This window comes from Phaseolus vulgaris, chromosome 7 (genome assembly GCF_000499845.2).
Source record: "Phaseolus vulgaris cultivar G19833 chromosome 7, P. vulgaris v2.0, whole genome shotgun sequence".
NCBI lineage: Eukaryota > Viridiplantae > Streptophyta > Magnoliopsida > Fabales > Fabaceae > Phaseolus > Phaseolus vulgaris.
Genome location: NC_023753.2, coordinates 28,458,332 through 28,478,445, shown reverse-complemented (window position 1 = coordinate 28,478,445; position 20,114 = coordinate 28,458,332). Strand labels below are relative to the sequence as shown.

Below are 20,114 nucleotides of genomic sequence, written 5' to 3'. Positions count from 1 at the left end.
GATATGCATTGGGCTGGTCAACGCTCTCTAGTCCCCATATGAGGGACACCGCTTCGATCTCCGTCTCTTTTTTTAAAGCTTTAGGAGTCACCAAAGTCCTAGATAACTTGGGATCTTCTCTAATTTGCACCTGCTGGCCGTTAATGCAGAAATTCATAGTCAACGTTTTCCAATTGACTTTCACATCACCCAACGTTGCCAACCATGCTACTCCCAAGATCACATCCACCCCTCCTAACTCAGAAAGAAAAAATGTCTCCTCAAACCTATAATTTCCCAACTTCACCTTCACCCCTTGATAGAACCCACTGCCCTTTTCTTATGGCCATCACCTAACCTCACATTATACGATGGTGTGGACTCAACCGGTAATCCCAATTGGCTAACCAACTTGACAAATATGAAATTGTGGCTAGCCCCACTATCAATCAACACAAGCGCTATACTTCCCTTCACTTTCCTTGTAACTTCATGGTGTTGGGTTGTGTTAAACCCCCAACAGAAAAAATGGATAAATCCATATGTAGACACTCCCTTTCCTCTTCTCTCTCCAAATTTTCCTCAATCTGTCCCCAAACACAATGATCCACCTCTGTAGGGCCTCCCTCATCTTCTGCGCAGATGATTACCCTCAAATTCTTTTCAGGGCAGCGATGCCCAGGACCGTACGCCCCTCCACAATGGAAACATTTTCCCTCTTCCCTTCTCACATATTCGGGATAGGGAAGGGTCCTAGACCCCCTGTTTCTGGATCCTTCTCCTGGCCGAAACTCTCTATTTGAAGAAGACTCCTTCCTTGCTGTGCTAGCCAAACTAGTCGAGACTGGCTCACTATTCTCCTTATGCAAATCTGTGTGGCCTGTTATCCCGATACCTCCTTGTTAACGCCCAAAAGAAGCATTATTCCTCTGCCCAATGCTGCCAGTTTTTTCTTCTCTGAATGACTCCTCAACATCCAGCGCAATCTCCATGGCTCTCATCAATTCTTTGGGGTCATGCGGTTTGATTTGGTTACGAATCTTGGACTGTAACCCAACAAAAAATACCCCAACAGTTGTTCCTCCCCTGTCTGCTGTGCTTGTGACAACTCAAAGTCTTGAATGTATTCATCAATTCTTCCATTTTGTTTGATCTTTCCAGCTTCTCAAAAACAGAACTTCTCTCCTTTCCCCCAAACGTCCTATTCAGCGCCATAGAAAACTCTTACCAAGAAGGATTCTTGGAGTTCTTTATCCAAAAACTGAACCAAGGACTCGTGCTTCCCTCCATACTGATGAAGGCCAGTTTTAATCTTTCCTCGGCTGTCAAATTCTGCACCTCAAAGAATTTTTCAGCTTTGGCCAGCCAACCCATTGGGTCCACGCCCTCAAAAACCTGTAATTCCACTCTCCTAGTCCACAACTTCATCTCTCCTTCATTCTCTTTTTCCCACTGGTTTTCCTGTCTTGATGGTTCCTCCCTTCTTTCCTCACCATTCACCAAACTCTCTCCCCCTTTCGACCTTCTGTCTCCTTTCTTGAGATCCTGCAACATTTCTTTGATTTCTTTCAACTCCAACATGCCTTCTTTCAACCCCAGAATTTTCGCTCTTATTTCAGAATTCCATTTCTCTTGTTCGCTGGTAAGTTTCTCTACTGCTGCCGTCCTTTGTTCCATCTTTTCTTCTTCCCTCAATGCTTTTCAGATCCGGCAGGTCAGACCAAACTGTTAGGTTCCCAAACAGGAAACCCAGAATCTCTCCCAAACACAACAAGAAGAAAGATAATTGTTTTATTACAATACAGATCAACACTCCCAAAGGAATTACAAAGGAGAATAGCTCCTTTCACACAGGGTTATTCCTGTCAACTTTACACAACAATTCAACTAACCTCTCCCCACAGCAGGTTGGTCCTTATTTAAAGACCCCTTCCTAACAGCTAACTAACCCGCTTAACCCTTATTTTTAAATTTCCTTCCATGATACACCCTCCAAGTGCTGTCCTTATTTTCCTGCCTAACATATACACAAGAAAATAAATGGTGTTAATTGTATCAATGTAAACAACGAGAGATGGGTCACATTTGCTGGCTGGGGATAAAAGTAGACTTGAGGTTTCAAACCAGGTTCTAGGGGTCTGTTTTAAATCATATTGAGATTTGTGTAACATGCAAAGAAGAGAATTGGTAGTCTTTTCAAACCCCGAAGGTTGTTACAGATACACCTTTTCATTAAGAAGACACCCAATGTTGTCAAACTCGTAACTCAGAGGCGGATCGGAAAGGGTCTGAAAATTCGTAACCTGAGGATCGTAACTCGACTCGGAAGAGTTGCTATTCGAGTTACTATTATAGATATCATAATTAAAAATAGACTCGTAATTCATAAAATGGTCCAAATACATAAGGTAAATGACTTGGTAGCTTTTGGGTTCTTGAATAATAAAACAAGTGTTGCTATCCTACTTCTTAAAATGTTGCACATTTTATCACTCATTTCAAATTTTTACACATTTTACTACCTCAATTTCAAAGCTTTGCCCTTCTTTTTTACCCTTAATTGCATATCGGTACACCATTGCCACATTAACATCAAAGTTTCACATCTATAAAGTTGTCGTGTTACCGATTTCTAACGGCAATTGATGGTAAAATAACGATAATGGACAATTGAGTGGTAAAATGCGCAACTAAACCTATATTATGAAATTTTATATAACTTTAATTTTGAAGTACAGTGGAATATTGAACAATTTGTGATTAGAACTTCCAATCGAAGTATATATTTTGAGATAAAATTATCAAATAAGAAGTTATTGTTTACAGTAATAGTTGGTGTAACATATATTAGTGTCGTTTCATCCTCTTTATTTTGTGTCTATCTCTCTCTCTCTCTATATATATATATATATATATATAATATGATTAGAAACTTTCACTCTAAGTACATATTTTTAGATAAAATTATCCAATAAGAGGTTTTTGCTTAGTGTTATAGTTTATGTAACTTATAACAAAGTCATTTGGTACTACTTCTCTATGTGTGTATATCTATCTATAGAGAGACACACTGGTGAAAGCACAAGATGAACAAATATCGACCATATAATTCAAATGGATGGTTAAGATTATAACTAATTGAAACGACTGTGATCATTTATGTATTGGATGACCAACATTTACTCCTTTTTTCTCGTACATTCATTAGATATGTCCCCCATATTCATTGGGTAAATGGATATGGGTACTATAGTACCCATTGTAGATGTCCAATGGGTATAGGACTCGTGATCTCTATTGATGCATTTGCAGCTACTTATTTCTAGTTTCATATGCATTTATTTTAGTTAATACCAAATGATTTGTTTATTAAATTCCTAGATTAATTTTATTTTGCAGGTCTCCTTGTTTGCCCTTTCCTTTTGGAGCTTCCATTTTGCAAGCTTATGTGCATTTGGGCTACTTGCTTATGTCGGATACATTGTTTATGCCTTTCCTTCCTTATTTCGTTTGCACAGACTGAATGGACTGCTTCTTGTCTTCATTCTTTTGTGGGCTGTTAGCACTTATATATTTAATGTGGCATTCACATTTCTGAATTGGAAACTTGGACGGGTAATCTTTTAGGGTGACAATTTTACAAGTGAAGAACATACATTCAATCTTTCGTAAATGTTTTCTTACATATTTACAGGACATGAAGATTTGGGAGATGGTAGGACTGTGGCACTATCCAATACCTGGATTTTTTTTGCTTGCACAATTTTGTCTTGGAATTTTGGTTGCATTAGGTAATCTTGTGAACAATTCAGTTTTCCTCTACTTGTCTGGTGAGGGTGGGCAATCGTCAAATGACCATTCTTCAGTAAAAGGTAATCAATTACAATCTTGTCATACCTGTTCACAAAAATTTATTAAACCTCTTTAATTTAGAGTTATGTTCAACCACGTACAGTCGTACCCTTTTTTACTGGTGACTATATGCCCATATACAGTGGAACATGTGTGTGTGTATGTATGTATTCATGTTCATTTCTGATAATCATTTGGGATGCAAATTTTTGGCAATAATAAATATAAAAAATTATTATTCTTTTTAAATCCATAATGCATTATAAACATTATGCGTTGAGTTCAATTCACCCAAGTTCCCATCAGTTCTCAAGTCTATTATTGTTTTTATTTCATACTATTGAATTTGGGTTAAGTCTAAATGAATCCCAAAAGCTAGCTCATTGGGTGGTCAATATCAGATCTATGATAGACTATGATACCTAACTCAACTCTAAAAGTTAACTCATAAGGTGAGGATTGCTTAAGCTATTACATGCTTTACTTTGGCCTAATCTATAGTCTATTTGGGTTCTCAAACATTTTTTTACCAATACTTAGTCTCAATAGGTTGGATACATATTGCTCTAAGAATGAGCTTGTTATCAAGATTTTGTACAACTTTTCTGTATATTACCTTAAGAAGCAATATACATTTTGGCTTGAAATACTTTGTTTCGGGGAGTTTAATGTATTTGTTATCTTGTCTTTGCATCTTTTAATTGCCTGGTGGTTCTGTCTTAATTTTTTAGGAGACAAATGCAATTTGTTCAAGGGATAAATTTCATTGTAAAACAAGTAAACCTAAAAATTACGATATGTCTAGATAGGGAATTTCAAAATTCCCAAGAAATGCAAATACATTGAATTAAATTTTCTTTCATTTTTTAAATGTTTTGTTTGGATGAAACAATTCAAATTTACTGATTTTTTTTTAATGTAAATGGGCTTAGCCCATAGTTTATATTATTTTGTTATGTTACTATTTCCATTTGTAAATAACCAACCATATGCATGTATTTTACACAAGGAAAATTGTTCCTATATTTATTCTTTTTATTCTTAATATGGTATCTAGAGCATATAGGATTAAGGTTCAATTTTTTTCAGTGAACCCACTATTCACCAATGTTTTCCCGACCACCATCATTGTTGCTTTGTCGTCGTCGAGGATTGGGTTGGCACCACCATCGTTCGCCTGAGAGGCAATCACGACGCCGCAAAGATTGCGACAATTAGAGCTCTGATGCACCTCTCCTTGCTGCGTCATCATCGTTGTCGCTTTTCACCATGCGTGGCGACGCGTCTAACACTCAGTCCTACGATGATTACCATCGTCACAATTGTCGTGCTGTCCTCCTTCTGTATTTGCCCTCATCATCCTAATCGGAGTTCGTTTGCTCTTTTTAGGATTTCTTTTATTTTCTCTCTCTTCATTTATTTCTTCTTTCGAAGTGTGATCTGTCTATTTATATTAGTTATGTCACTGCTCATCTCTCCATTGACAAATTGGATGAAACTAATTATGGCTTAAGAGTCAATATTATGTTGATCATCTTACCTAGTGTGTTCCCAATGTTGCTAAACATGAGATTTTCCGTTGGTTGAAAATTGATGTTCAATTATGAATTATTATCAAATCTACCATTCACTCATTTCAAACAAATTTTTCGTGCTTATGAGACGTGTTCACAAGTTTGGGAACAAACAAAGTTAATATACACCAATGATACTCAACGTCTTTATGGTGTGTCAAAATCTCCTCACAGTTGTTACTCCTAGATGTCTTGATGGTACAATGGCTGAATATATGGGTAAACTTCACGATTTTACCGAGTTATTGTCTCTTGCCTACACTCTTTCTCAAGAACTAGAGCAAAGGTCCAAGTTCTTCATGTTATTGGGCTTACATGGACTTTTTGATGATTATTTTCATGTTCATGATCAGATTTTGGGATCTCCTTTTGTGCCCAATTCTACTTCCACCTTTTCTACCCTTTTGTGTGTACTAGGTAAACACACCACTGATACACATACTCCTGTTGATTTCTCTTTTGCTTTAGTCTCTCAACGTAATGATTGCACTGACCCTCACATGCTGAGCAAAGCGTGTCACAAAATTGTGGTAATCTTGGTGACAAAATTAATAGGTGTTATGCCTTACATGGTCATCCTCCTAGATATGTAGTTTCCCAAAATGCTCCTGTGCAACCTTCTACTGTGGATCCTACTTTATTTGATACCCTCGGCCAGCCTGCCATTTTCAATGAATTTCTTAAATGGTATGAGGATTGTGAGAACTCTGGTTCATTGCTTCTGTTGCACATTCAGGTACATCATTTGATGGCCTTAGTCCAATTCTCTTGGTCCTTGGATTCTAGACTTAGGTGTCACAAATCATATTACTGGTAATAAATCTTTTTCCTCTTCTATGTCTACCTCCGGTTACTTACCATTTGTAGCCATGGCTAATGGATCTAGGGTCTCTTCCTATGGTGTTGGAACTATTCATCTCCTTCCTTCTTTATATATTGATAATGTTCTTTATGTTCTTAGGTCTCTCTTCAATTCTATTTTTTACAGGACCGGAGTTCGGGACAGATGATTGACATTGAATGTGAGTCTCATGGTCTTTATCACCTACAAACATTTGCACATGTTGGCATGGTCATGGATTCTCTATCTCTCCTTCATGCTCAACTAGGTCATCATAGTCTTGCCAAGATGCAACACCTTGTTCCAAAATTGTCCAAAATGTCTAGTTTGTCTTGAGAGTCGTGTCATTTAGGTAAACAAAGTTGCAACTTTTTTCCCAGTCGTGTCTCACAACATGTGTTCCCTTTTGCCTTTGTTTACTCTGACATTTGGGGACCAAGACATGTGAGTCTAATTTTGGATTTTACTATTTTGTTACTTTTATTGATGATTATTCAAGATGTACTCTGCTATTTTTAATGAAAACTTGTTTTGAGTTGTTTTCTATATATCAATCTTTCTATAACGAAATTAAAAATTAATTTGGAGTTTCGATTCAAACCTTACATAGTGATAATGATCGTGAGTGTCTTTCTTATTCTTTTAGCACTTTTATGAAATCTCATGACATTCTTCACCAAACTCATGTGCTTATTTGCTTCAACAAAATGGGGTGGCTGAGTGTAAGAATCTTGTTGAAACTCCTCACATTCTTTTAATTCATGGTGATGTTCCTCAACGTTTTTGGGGTGATGTTGTTCTTAGTGCATTTTATCTAATTAATCATGTCATCTAACGTTTTAGAGAATAAAATTCCTCATTCTATTTTATTTTCTCGTGAACCTCTTCATCTCTTACCACTTAAAGTTTTTGGGTCTACACGTTTTTTTAACAATTTTTGTCCTGATCTTGATAAATTATTTGCTAGGTCTCACCCTCTCTTAATTGCTATTTCATTTATGCAAATGTCACCTTTACAGAGTCTTCTTTTTATTTTAAGTCTTTATCTTCTCCAGGTGTCTCTTTATCTGATCAAGTACACATTCCGATTGACTTTGATAATTTTGTTGTGTCTACTGTATCTAAGGATTCCCCTCCTTTTCAAGTTTACAATTGTCGTCAGACTTCCCATCCTCCACTAGATGATCCTTTTCTAGTGCCAACTCCTCCGCCCTATCCAGCTTTGATGGTTGAACTTGATCTTTCCATTGCCCTCCATAAAGGTATACATTCTACTTGTAATCCATCTCCTCATTATAGTGCTTAAAGCTAACATCAACTATCTAAACCTTTTTATTCATGTCTTTCGTCTATTTTTTCTGTGTCCATTCCAAAGTCCGTAGGTAGTTAGACAATGCTTGATGTAATAAGTGCTCTTTAGAATAGTGGAACTTGGGAAGTGGTTCCTTTACCTTTCGGAAAAATTGTTGTTGGTTGCGGTTGGATTATTGCTACCAAAGTTGGTCGTGATTGTACTATTGATCATCTCAAAGCTCGTCTTGTGACTAAAGGTTATACACAAATATTTGGTTTGCACTATGGTGATACGTTTTCTCTAGTGGCAAAGATGACTTTCGTTCGCTTATTCGTAGTCGTGACAACTCTTCAAAGATGACCTCTTCATGAATTGGATATCTAAAATGCTTTTCTTAATGGGAATTTGTAAAAGAAATTTATACGGAGCAACCTCCTGATTTTGTTGCTCAGGAGAGTCTTTTGGATTGGTATGTCATCTTCACAAATCTTTATATGGCCTCAAGTAGTTTGCTAAGGCCTGGTTTGGAAAGTTTAGTAGTGTTGTTCAACAATTTGGTATAACTCGCAGTGAGGTAGATCATTTAGTTTCTTATCGTCACTTGAGTGCTGAGTGTATCTATTGAGTAGTATATGTTGATGACATTGTTCTTATAGGTAGCGATTACCGTGACATATTTCAAATAAAACAACATATTTGTCATCACTTTCAGACTAAAGATCTTGACAAACTCAAATATTTCTTGGGGATTGAGGTAGCACAATCCAATAATGGTATTTTTATTTCTCAAAGGAAGTATGAATTGGATATTTTAGAGGAAACTAAATTAATGAATTCAAAATTCGTTGACACACCTATGGACCCTATTGTCAAACTCCTATCTAGTCTGGGGGAGCCTTTCTTAGATTCTGAGAAGTACAAAATATTAGTTGGAAAATTGAACCATCTTATTGTTACTCCTTCTGATATTTATATTTCATTTGCAGTTAGTGTGGTGAGTCAATTCCTTAATTTTCCATGTGTTAATCATTGGAATGCAATCATTCATATATTGAAGTACATTAAAGGTTCTTCTGGAAATGACTTGTCATATGGTCACAATACTCATAGTAGAGTTGTATGTTATTCAGATTCTGATTGGGTAGGATATTCGTTTGATAGAAGATCCACTTTCGGATAGTGTTTCTTGGAAGAGCAAGAAACAAAATGTTGTGGTAAGATCTAGTGTTGAAGCATAATATAAAGCTATGGTCTCAGTTACTTGTGAGCTTATTTGGCTTAAACATCTACTTAAAAAATTGCAATTTGGAAGGTCACTCTTATGTGATAAAGTTGCTCTTTCATAAAAGGACCAAACATATTGAGATTAATTGTCTTTTCATTCGAGAAAATATTATATCTGAAGACATCAAGACTGAGTTTGTTAGTTTGAATGATCAATTAGCGGGGACCTATTATTGATTATATTTATAACAAGTTTGGTACATATGATATATATATGCACCAGCTTGACAAGAGTGTTGAATATAATGGCTTAACCATAATTTTTGTTATTATTTCCATCTATAAATAAACAAACTTATAAGGTGTATTTTACACCAGGAAAATTAATCCTATATTTATTTTTTTATTCTTAATTTTCTTGTTTGGTATCATGTATTTTAATTACCACCAAATACAAAATTTATATTAATAATAAACATTTAATAATTCAAAAATCATCCGGTGATGTTTTCCAGTCGAGGTTAAGACTTGAAGATTTTTTTCTCTTCATATCAATAAGGGTTTTTCTTGATTAACATTAGCAAAGATTATTCTCACAGAACTATTATGGTTGATATCGATCATAGGTTTTTCTTTTTTTACATTGTTAGTTAGGTTCTTTTTGGCTCACTTTGGATTGTTGCTTATGAAAAAATCTGCTGGGCTCAAACTGCCCACAACAATCCTGGTCAAGGTTGTTCACTAATTTTCCCATTCGACATTAGAAAAGAATTCTGAAAACCTTTGGACAAAAAGTGACATTCGTTACGTCGATAAAAAAAATCCCTACAAAAATTATAAAAAGTAACCATGAAATATGTCTGTTAGAGATATGGTATGATTATATTACACAAGGAGATGTTATAAGATTTAATAATTGGAAAGATTTGGTAAGATATTTCCCTATCAAATCATATCATATCTCATATCTCTAACACTTTCGCTGAAGCCGGTGCTCCGGTGCATACGTAATATACGTGACTATGTTGTTACAAATATCATTAACACAAGACTTCTTAAGATAATCATCTCAGCCAATTGATTGTTGGAACTGATGAAGTAAATAATGACAAATGAGATCTTTAATAATGTTGAAAAAAATCTTGGTACATATGCTAAATGTAGCCCTACCAACACAGGTTGAGAAAACCCCTCCTAATGTTGACTGGGAAATAACTTTGGACTGCTTCGGCGGACAAATAATCCCAAATGTCAAGTGAAAAATAACCGCTATTAATGTCAGCCCAAACTTACATTGGTAAAAAAATAGTCTCATTGTCATCAATAAAAAAACCCTAGCTAACATTGATCAACAAATAGTTTTGTTATAGTTGGTTGAGAAAACCTTAATTAACGATGGTCAATAAATAACTTCAATCTAGATTAAAAAGAATAACTCTAGTCGACGTTGGTCAAAAAATAAACCTGATTGATCTCAACTAAAAATAACCCCGGTTAACATTAACATAAAAACCTTGTTGATGTTGTGAAAAAAACCTTGTCTCGTCGGATGAGAATAACATTAGCATATATTAGCAAAAGTATAATCTTGGTCGTGTCCAAAAAAATAGCCACGACTAACTTTAGTTTAAAAGAAACTCTCACTAACATCAGTTGAAAAATAAATGTGAAGTTGACATCACCTTTGAGTTGACAATGTCCCAACCAACTTTGAGTTGACGGTGCACTAGCCTAGTGGAGGAAAGAATATGAAGAGAAAAAACATTGGTGTTATAGAGGAGAGAGTATGAAGAATTTCAAATTCATATTTTTGATAATGAATTTGAAATTTCCAAAATGTAATTAATCCAATTTAATTTCTATAATTTCAATTTCTGTTAGAATTCCATACCAAACAATATATTTTATCATAAAACATTTCAAATTTTCTTTGAAAATAAATTACCTTCTAAAATTTCCATTCAAAGACACTATAAAGCTCCCTGAAAACACTTGTGTGTGTAAGTACTTCTGCATCAGATACTCTTGAGTTCAAGCCCAACTGGTTCAAACTCTTCGCACACAGGCATGCACGCACTTATGTATGGCTATAAACCATGATAATTGTTGGCTGAACAACAAATGGAAGCCTAGTAACGAACCATATCCAAAAACTTGTTTTAGCAAAAGGAGCTTTTCCTCCGTATAAGTTGTTGTTTATGTATGAAATTTAACATTCTTGTTTCTATCAGTATTAACTTCAGATTTATATGGCGAGATTTTATTGACCATCACTATATTACTGAGTGACTTGTATAAATTATTTTTCTGTTTATTTTATTTTTTATCCAAAGAACATTTTTTCTGACTACATTTGATTTTTCTCATGTCACGTCATCCCATCGTTCTTATCTACAGTGGAGGGAGAGACTAAAGTATTGATTGTTGCAACAATAGCATGGGGATTGCGGAAATGCTCTCGTGCTATCATGCTGACATTGATCTTTCTGATTGCTATGAAGCCTGGTTTCATCCATGCTGTATATAGTATGTGTATTCAAAAATTTTATGTTCATTTTGCATGGAATCCATTTAAATGATCCGTGGTCATGTACCTTGTTTCTAGTGAGCCATTAATTGAGTTGTAGAATGCAGTTTATTGTGTGACCATATCCTATGCTAGTTTATTGATTAGCTTCTGTTCTGTCTTTTCTTCAGTGATATTCTTTCTTATGTACCTTTTGAGTCACAATGTCAGTGGAAAGATAAGACAGGCTCTGATTCTCCTATGCGAGATTCATTTTTCACTGTTGTATGTTCTTCGAATTAATTTGATCTCAGCTGCATTGGAGAAAAAGGGCTCTTTAAGCATGGAAGTTGTAATGCAATTAGGTATGTAGTGTACTTTAGTTTGTTCATACCTTTGAATTTTATCAGTTCTATTATATCCGTATGTTTTCCCACTTATTAATTGACGTGGAAATGGGAGATTCACAACATGTTCTATGAAATTGTTGCAGGTCTCCGTGAAGAGGATAGTGCCTGGGATTTCTTGGAAGTAGCTTTACTTGCTTGCTTCTGTGCAATTCATAACTACGGTTTTGAGATGTTATTTTCATTTTCAGCAATCATACAGCATGCCCCTAGCCCTCCTATTGGATTTGGCATCTTGAAAGCTGGTCTTAACAAATCCGTTCTATTGTCTGTATATTCTTCCTCATCTGTGAGAAACAATGATGAGAATTTCTCTCATGGTACATTTCAAAAATCTTTATAGTGCTTCTATTCTGAGTTACATTTTACATTTCATAGTCATAGTGCGTAATTAATTTTGTGTTACTTCATGGTGGTTGATATGCAATTACTTTTGCAGCTGCTGTCTTACTTATTATGATCATGTTTTCTCATCATATTTTCTTTTTACAGAAAGAAGAGTAGCATCATACCTGAGTACAATTGGCCAGAAGTTCCTATCTTTATACCGATCATGTGGTTCTTATATTGCTTTTGTCACTATTCTTCTCACTGTATACATGGTGAGACCTAATTACATATCATTTGGTTATGTATTACTTCTCCTTCTTTGGATTATTGGAAGACAACTTGTTGAGAGAACAGAAAGACAGCTTTGGCTTCCATTGAAAGTGTACGCAATTTTGGTGTTTATTTTCATTTATAGCTTGAGCAGCTTCTCAAGCCTAAAGATGTGGTTGTCCAAATTAATAGATCTCTACTTTTGTTTGGGATATGACTCAAAAGCATCTTCTTTTGACAATGTTTGGGAATCTATGGCAGTCTTAATTGTTATGCAACTTTATAGTTATGAGAGGAGGAAGAACACGCAGATCAGGCAGGATCACTTGGATCAGTTAGGACCAGGGGCACTTGGGTTTATCAGGCGATTTATTATCTGGCACAGCCAGAAGATCTTGTTTATTGCTCTGTTTTATGCATCTTTAAGCTCAATAAGTGCATTTGGTTTCTTGTATCTGATTGGCCTCGTCTTCTGCTCCATTTTACCAAAAGTGTCTACTATACCCTCCAAATCATTCTTAGCTTACACAGGTTTTCTGGTGACGGCTGAATATCTTTTTCAGTTATTGGGAAAGCAGGCTAAAATGTTTCCAGGGCAGAAGTATTCTGATCTATCTCTCTTTTTGGGGTTCCATGTATTCCAGCCTGGCTTTTGGGGTCTAGAATCTGGATTGAGGGGAAAAGTTCTAGTGATTGTGGCTTGTACTCTTCAATACAATGTCTTCCGTTGGCTGGAGAGGATGCCAAATGAAGTTCTTAGCAAAGGACAATGGGAAGAACCTTGTCCTTTGTTTGTTCCCACAGAAGATGCATTCATTAATGATGCTATGTGCAATGAGGAAAGTAAAGGATCATATAATTCACATCCTCCATCTGCAGTAAATGAAAGGGTGCCAAGCAGGTCACTGCAAATTATTACCTCTGGTCTTTCCCAAGCACCTGATACTCCATCCTCTAAAACAGGAGGTTCTGACAGTAACAGTAAAAAATATTCATTTGGGTTTATTTGGGGAAGTTCCAAGGAGAGTCACAAGTGGAACAAGAAACGGATTATTGCTTTGAGAAAGGAGCGATTTGAGACACAAAAGACTGTCTTAAAAATATATTTGAAATTTTGGATGGAGAATATGTTTAATTTATTTGGACTTGAGATAAACATGATATCATTACTCCTGGTAAGCTTTGCCTTGTTGAATGCATTATCCATGCTGTATATTGCACTGCTTGCTGCTTGTATTCTTCTGAATCGGCAAATTATACGCAAAGTCTGGCCTATATTTGTCTTTTTGTTTGCTTCCATTCTCATCCTGGAATACGTAGTAATCTGGAAGGATATGAAACCTTCGAATTCTCATGCTTCAAATGAGATTCATTGCCACGACTGCTGGAAAATATCTACTCTGTATTTCCATTATTGTGAAAAGTGTTGGTTTGGTAGGGCTCTCTTATCCTTCTCTGAGTTGCACTTTCTATGTTAGAAGTCCATGATCATTCTGTTAATATCTAGTTCTAAAATTTTAAGTGTGTGAAGGCATTAGACAGTTTTCTTTTTTGGCTATATATTTGGCTAATTGGTTTTTTACTTGTATTTAGATATTTGAGATATCTAGTCATTTTCTTCCTATGTGAAGCATCTCCCTCTGCGGGTACAGATTGAAACTAGTGATTAGGGTCATCAGTTCTTAAAATTCCCAAGGGCTTCCCGCCACTGAATTTAATATGCATGTATTATTTTAGGATAATGCTAGATTTGATTTTAAATAATTTGAAATATTTAACGTAATGTCCTTAACCAGAGTCCTTAAGGCAACTGGTTATTGAGACCCATTATTTAATGAGATGTGGTACACATAAAATAATGTATACAATGTTTTTTCTATTTAGGATTTAGGGTTTAATAAGTTGTGTACAAACTGTTCTATGAAATGTTATAGAAATACAATTTCTCTTATTTAATATATTCTTTTGCACGTTGAAACCTTCAATAACCTGTTCATTTTACTGTCTTTTCTGTTGTAGGACTTATTGTTGACGACCCCAGGATGTTGATTAGCTACTTTGTGGTATTCATGCTGGCTTGCTTCAAACTTCGTGCAGATCGCTTGCCTAGCTTTTCAGGATCATCAACATATCGTCAGATTATGTCTCAGCGTAGGAACACATTTGTTTGGCGAGATCTATCTTTTGAAACTAAAAGCATGTGGACCTTTCTTGACTATTTAAGGCTTTACTGTTATTGCCATCTTCTTGACCTTGTGCTGATATTAATATTGATTACTGGAACACTTGAGTACGACATTTTGCATCTTGGTTATCTTGCCTTTGCTCTGGTATTCTTTCGCATGAGATTTGAAATACTGAAGAAGAAGAACAGAATATTCAAGTTCTTGCGCATATACAATTTCACTGTTATTATCATTTCTCTTGCTTATCAGTCTCCTTTCATTGGGGGACCAAGTGCTGGGAAGTGTGAGACAGTGAATAAAATTTATGAAATGATTGGATTTTATAAATATGATTATGGTTTTCGGATAACAGCCAGATCTGCAATTGTAGAGATTATCATTTTTGTGCTTGTATCACTTCAGTCATATATGTTTTCCTCGCAAGAGTTTGATTATGTATGTCGCTACCTGGAAGCAGAGCAAATTGGGGCTATTGTGCGTGAGCAAGAGAAAAAGGCTGCATGGAAAACTGCACAATTACAACAAAATCGTGAAAGTGAAGAGAATAAACGACAACGTAATTTTCAGGTGGAGAAGATGAAATCTGAAATGCTTAATTTGCAAATACAACTCCATAGCATGAACGGATCAACTAATTGTATTGATGGATTTTCTCACAATAGTGAAGGTCTGAGAAGAAGAAGGAGTGTTTCTCTCACATCAAATAATGACATTGGAATCTCTGATAAAGAAGACCAAGTTCTGGGGAGACTAGATTCTGCGATAAGAGAGGATTCTGTTCATCCCTGTGAACTTCAGGAACCATCTGCTTGTACAAATGTAGAAACTCCATTGACGGAGGAGTACATGAAGCATTCATTGGACTCTCCTATTTGTGAAATTACGGAAATAGATATTGATACTGCTTCTAGTGATTCAGGAAAAAAGGAAAAAGTTAAAGGGCAACCAAAAGAGAACCCTCTCAAGTCTGCTGTACAATTAATAGGTGATGGTGTTTCCCAGGTACAGTTCATTGGGAATCAAGCAGTCAATAACCTAGTGAGCTTTCTGAATATTTCACACGAAGATTCTGATTCACATGAGCGCACAAACATTGAGGATAGGATCTACGACGAGATGGAGAGTCAGAAAAATCGGCACATATATATGGATCGTTCTTCATCTATGCAATCAGATAAGAGTTCTGATGCCGCAAGTCTGCAGTTGGGAAGGATCTTTCGTTATATATGGAACCAGATGCGTTCCAATAATGATGTTGTATGTTACTGTTCCTTTGTTCTTGTGTTCTTATGGAATTTCAGTTTGCTATCAATGGTGTATATAGGGGCTCTCTTTTTGTATGCTTTATGTGTACATACAGGTCCAAGTTACATCTTCTGGATTATCATGCTAATCTATACAGAACTCTATATTTTACTTCAGTATCTGTACCAAATTATCATCCAGCACTGTGGGTTGAGTATTGATCCTTCCCTGTTACGAGAATTAGGTTTTCCAACACACAAAATCACTTCTTCATTTGTTGTCAGTTCATTACCTCTCTTTCTTGTGTATTTATTTACCCTCATTCAAAGCTCCATTACACCTAAAGATGATGAATGGATATCTTCCACTCACTTCAAGTATAAGAGAAATGATCTTCATGCAAAAGATGATCCCACTAGTTATAACTGGCAAGATAGAGCATGGGATCTGCTAAATCAGATGATCAACATGGTAAAACTGGTTATCAGAAGCTTTTTTAGGTACTGGAAATCACTCACACAAGGAGCCGAATCTCCTCCTTACTTTGTTCAGGTTTCTCTGGATGTCAATTTCTGGCCAGAGGATGGGATTCAACCACAGAGAATTGAATCTGGAATTAATCAGGTGCTCAGAATTGTTCATACTGAAAACTGCAAGGAACAGAATCCAAATCTTTGCTCTTTTGCTAGCAGGGTTAATGTTCAAAGCATTGAAAGAAGTCTAGAGAAACCCAATGTTGCCTTGGTTGTTTTTGAAGTTGTGTATGCTTCACCTGTAACTGACAGCTCTTCCACAGAATGGAATAAGTCTTTAACTCCAGCAGCTGATGTGGCCAAGGAAATCCTCAAAGCTCAGCGTGCTGGTTTGGTGGAAGAAGTGGGATTCCCTTACCATATTCTTTCTGTAATTGGAGGAGGCAAGAGACAAATTGATCTGTATGCTTACATATTTTGTGCAGATCTGATTGTATTCTTTCTTGTTGCCATCTTCTATCAGTCTGTCTTAAAAAATAAAAGTGAGTTTCTCGATGTATATCAGCTTGAAGACCAGTTTCCCAAAGAATATGTCTTTATCTTGATGGTATGTCTGTACTTTTTACTTTTAATTTATCCTTCCATTATTTAAACAGGGCAGGAAGAGTTTTTCCCTAGTATATTAATAAATTACGGTCTTGTTTGCATCAACTTCTCTACAATGGTATTGTGATAGGGAAGACAAAAAATAGGGAGAAAGGAAAATATAGTTACCGTGTTTTCCTTTGTTTGGTTTAAGAGAAAACAGAAAGAAAAGTTGACTTCTAGGAACAGAAATTCAAATTTCATTTTTATCCTTCTCCACCATCTTTCTCACTCTAAATAGAGGGTAAGTGTTATAGTTATTTTTCTCTGTATTTTCAAATTTGATCTACTTATAGTCTGTTAAATTTCATCTCAAAAACCAATTGGAAATAAGTGATGTTGCCCAACAAATATATAAGCAACACCCAAAGAATTGAGACAGGTGTTGTGGAACTTCCTAATACTCCTTTCCACATATGTCTACCAAAATACGCAATTTACCAAGATTAGTTATAGACCTGATACCATGTTAGATTTCATTTAGTTGACATTGAAAGAAGTTTCCAAATACATATATAAGCAACACCTCAATAATTGAGGCAGGTGATGTCACACTTTCCAAAATAGTCTACTTGTTTTGGTTACAGTTATAAATGTTATTGTCAGTCAGTTATATCTGACACCTATTAGTGATTATCCTTTGACCTATATATAGGACTTCTGTAATAGAGGATTGTCAACTTTGTATCATTTACAGTTTATATCAATAACTCTAATATAAACACTGAATTAACTTCTTCCGTAAGTTAACATTATGCACTTCAGCTTTTACAGAATCTCTCATCTACCCCAAACATTGGGGTGAATAGATTGATTTTAACTTATGAGAGATTTTTAGTTCATCCTATGCGTGTTAGACATCTAATATAAATCATTCATATGTTTCTTTACTTACTAGCTTAAACTTCTGGGATTGTTGGTTCATGATTTTATAATGCCAAGAAGTTGCTAGAACATTTTGAAAAATGTTTCTTTTGATTTTCCAAATGGAAGGGTTAAAATTTATAGCACTTTGAAAGAGAATGACTATAATTCATCATTGACATGTTTAAGAAACACTGTTTCTTTGTTACATATGTTAGAATGGCGGGATAATTTATTGCATGCTTGATTTGTACGTGGGGCTAGAGTTGCCATGTCATATAGACACCTAATAAGAGTTTATGCTTATGTTCAGGCTATCTTCTTCTTGATTGTGCTTGATCGAATAATATACCTCTGCTCATTTGCCACGGGGAAAGTGGTTTTCTATATTTTCAACCTCGTTCTCTTCACATATTCAGTCACAGAGTATGCTTGGCAATTGGAGCCATCCCAACAACGTACAGCTCAGTTTGCTCTTCGTGCTATATTTCTTGCAAAGGCTGTTTCTCTAGGACTGCAGGCTGTACAAATTCAATATGGCATTCCTCACCAGAGCACTCTGTATAGGCAATTTTTGACCAGTGAAGTTTCAAGAATCAATTATTTAGGGTATAGACTTTATCGAGCACTGCCATTCCTTTATGAATTACGATGTGTTCTTGACTGGTCATGCACAACTACATCCCTGACCATGTATGACTGGCTAAAGGTACGTGTAAATATTTATTATTTATTTATAAAATCACAATCTTTCATCAAAAAAGTTAAATTTGCCTCATTAAATACTTTTTTTTGGCAACAACTTGATAAACTATCATTTATATTAATTTATCTTTAGTACTACCCGGTTATAGTGAATACCGTTCTCCACCAATGAAAACTGTATTATTTTTAGTGCATATTAAGTGAAGTTCATTTGTCACTGATCATTCAATATGAAAATGGCAGAGCTTGAGAATTTCATGAGATGGCAAGAGTTATCTTATCACTATATATGTTTTGTAATACCAACCTATTCCAAACGGAAGGGCAAAATGAAAAACTACAAATGGTGGTTGATCAAAATTTCATGTCTTTATAATAAAATGGCAATACTTTGTTGAGTATATAATCTGTATTGTTTATTTGGAAAAGGCATATAATTTGAGATGTATGGCACTATTCCTATATTTTTTTTAAAACAATAGTAAACTTTATCATTGAAAATTATGACTTGTTTTCATTATTCTGTGTATTTTAATTTATTTTAGGGTATTAGTGAGCCATATGTTTGAGTGAAGTTTGGTGTTAGCAAAACTTTTTAGATTAACTTTCTCTGTATAAGCACTTGCGGAAACTAATTTGGAAGAGCTTATAAGTCTAATTTCATGTTTTTTTTTTTGTTCCAATTTTGCATGGTTTAGAAACTAACAACATCTTTCCCCCATTTTGATAGCTGGAGGACATAAATGCTAGTTTGTACCTTGTCAAATGTGATTCAGTCTTGAATAGAGCTACGCACAAACAGGGGGAGAAGCAAACAAAAATGACCAAATGCTGTAATGGGATATGCCTTTTCTTTGTTTTGATCTGTGTTATATGGGCTCCGATGTTGGTAAGTAATGGACCAAACCTAAATATCCAGAATCGTATCTTAGATTGTTTCTAGGATTAGTTAATCAATTTCCTGTTTGTCTCTTGGATTGGCTACTATATTTTATTATCATGATTTGTTTCCCTAATTAGTAAGATATTTATCAGTATAAAAAAGAATTACTGCTCTAGATTCTATGAACATATCAATGTTGTAATATACTTTATTACATAATAGAATAGTATACAATGTCCCTTTTCTCTCAAATGAGAGAAATTCTGGCTGAGCTTGAATCAGTTTTTCCACAGTAAAATGGACTTATTTTTTATATTAATGATAATGAAGATATTACAAAGGTAGTTAATGCCATTAACGTAGTTGTCAATTGTGTGCTTTTGCGCCACAATTGTGGGGTGGTGAGCAAAGTGGTCATCCCTCCCTTCCCCCACTCACAATGCCCTTGTTGTTGAGTGAGCACCTTAGGGTCATGGTCATCATGCTGCTATTTGTGGCAGAAATCAAAGCCAAAGAGGTTTCATTGCCACTTTGTGATTTTTCAAGTTCAAGGACAGAAACACCCTTCAAACCAGTGTTGTTTCAGGAATTTCTAAAGGGTAAAAACATAAGACCAACTGAGTCTTTACCTGACCAGTCAAATCCACGATTCTCACTTTCTTTTTCTGTGAATCACTCCAATCCTACTCTCTTTGACCTAGGGCTCAAAACTTCTATTGGTGAATCCCTTGCTTCCATCGTCGACTTCTACCACAAATTTTGTGTGCCTTTGTTCTTCAATTTTTAATGAGACTAACAACTTTCAAAGCAGACAATATCTTGGATGCAATGATAAC

At 35.5% G+C, this 20,114-nt stretch overlaps 1 protein-coding gene across 4 annotated transcripts in view; it reads left to right on the top strand.

Annotated features, from left to right (window-relative positions):
• Nucleotides 1-20,114, top strand: part of LOC137829680 (piezo-type mechanosensitive ion channel homolog) — a 35,335-nt gene that overhangs the window by 12,225 nt on the left and 2,996 nt on the right. For all 4 annotated transcript variants that reach the window (XM_068636547.1, XM_068636551.1, XM_068636549.1 and 1 more), the window contains exons 9-17: nt 3,379-3,594; nt 3,674-3,851; nt 11,162-11,290; nt 11,462-11,635; nt 11,764-11,997; nt 12,170-13,711; nt 14,297-16,788; nt 18,004-18,399; nt 19,126-19,284. In XM_068636547.1, coding sequence (XP_068492648.1) covers nt 3,379-3,594; nt 3,674-3,851; nt 11,162-11,290; nt 11,462-11,635; nt 11,764-11,997; nt 12,170-13,711; nt 14,297-16,788; nt 18,004-18,399; nt 19,126-19,284 — 5,520 coding nt within the window. The remainder of the gene's footprint in view (nt 1-3,378; nt 3,595-3,673; nt 3,852-11,161; nt 11,291-11,461; nt 11,636-11,763; nt 11,998-12,169; nt 13,712-14,296; nt 16,789-18,003; nt 18,400-19,125; nt 19,285-20,114) is intronic.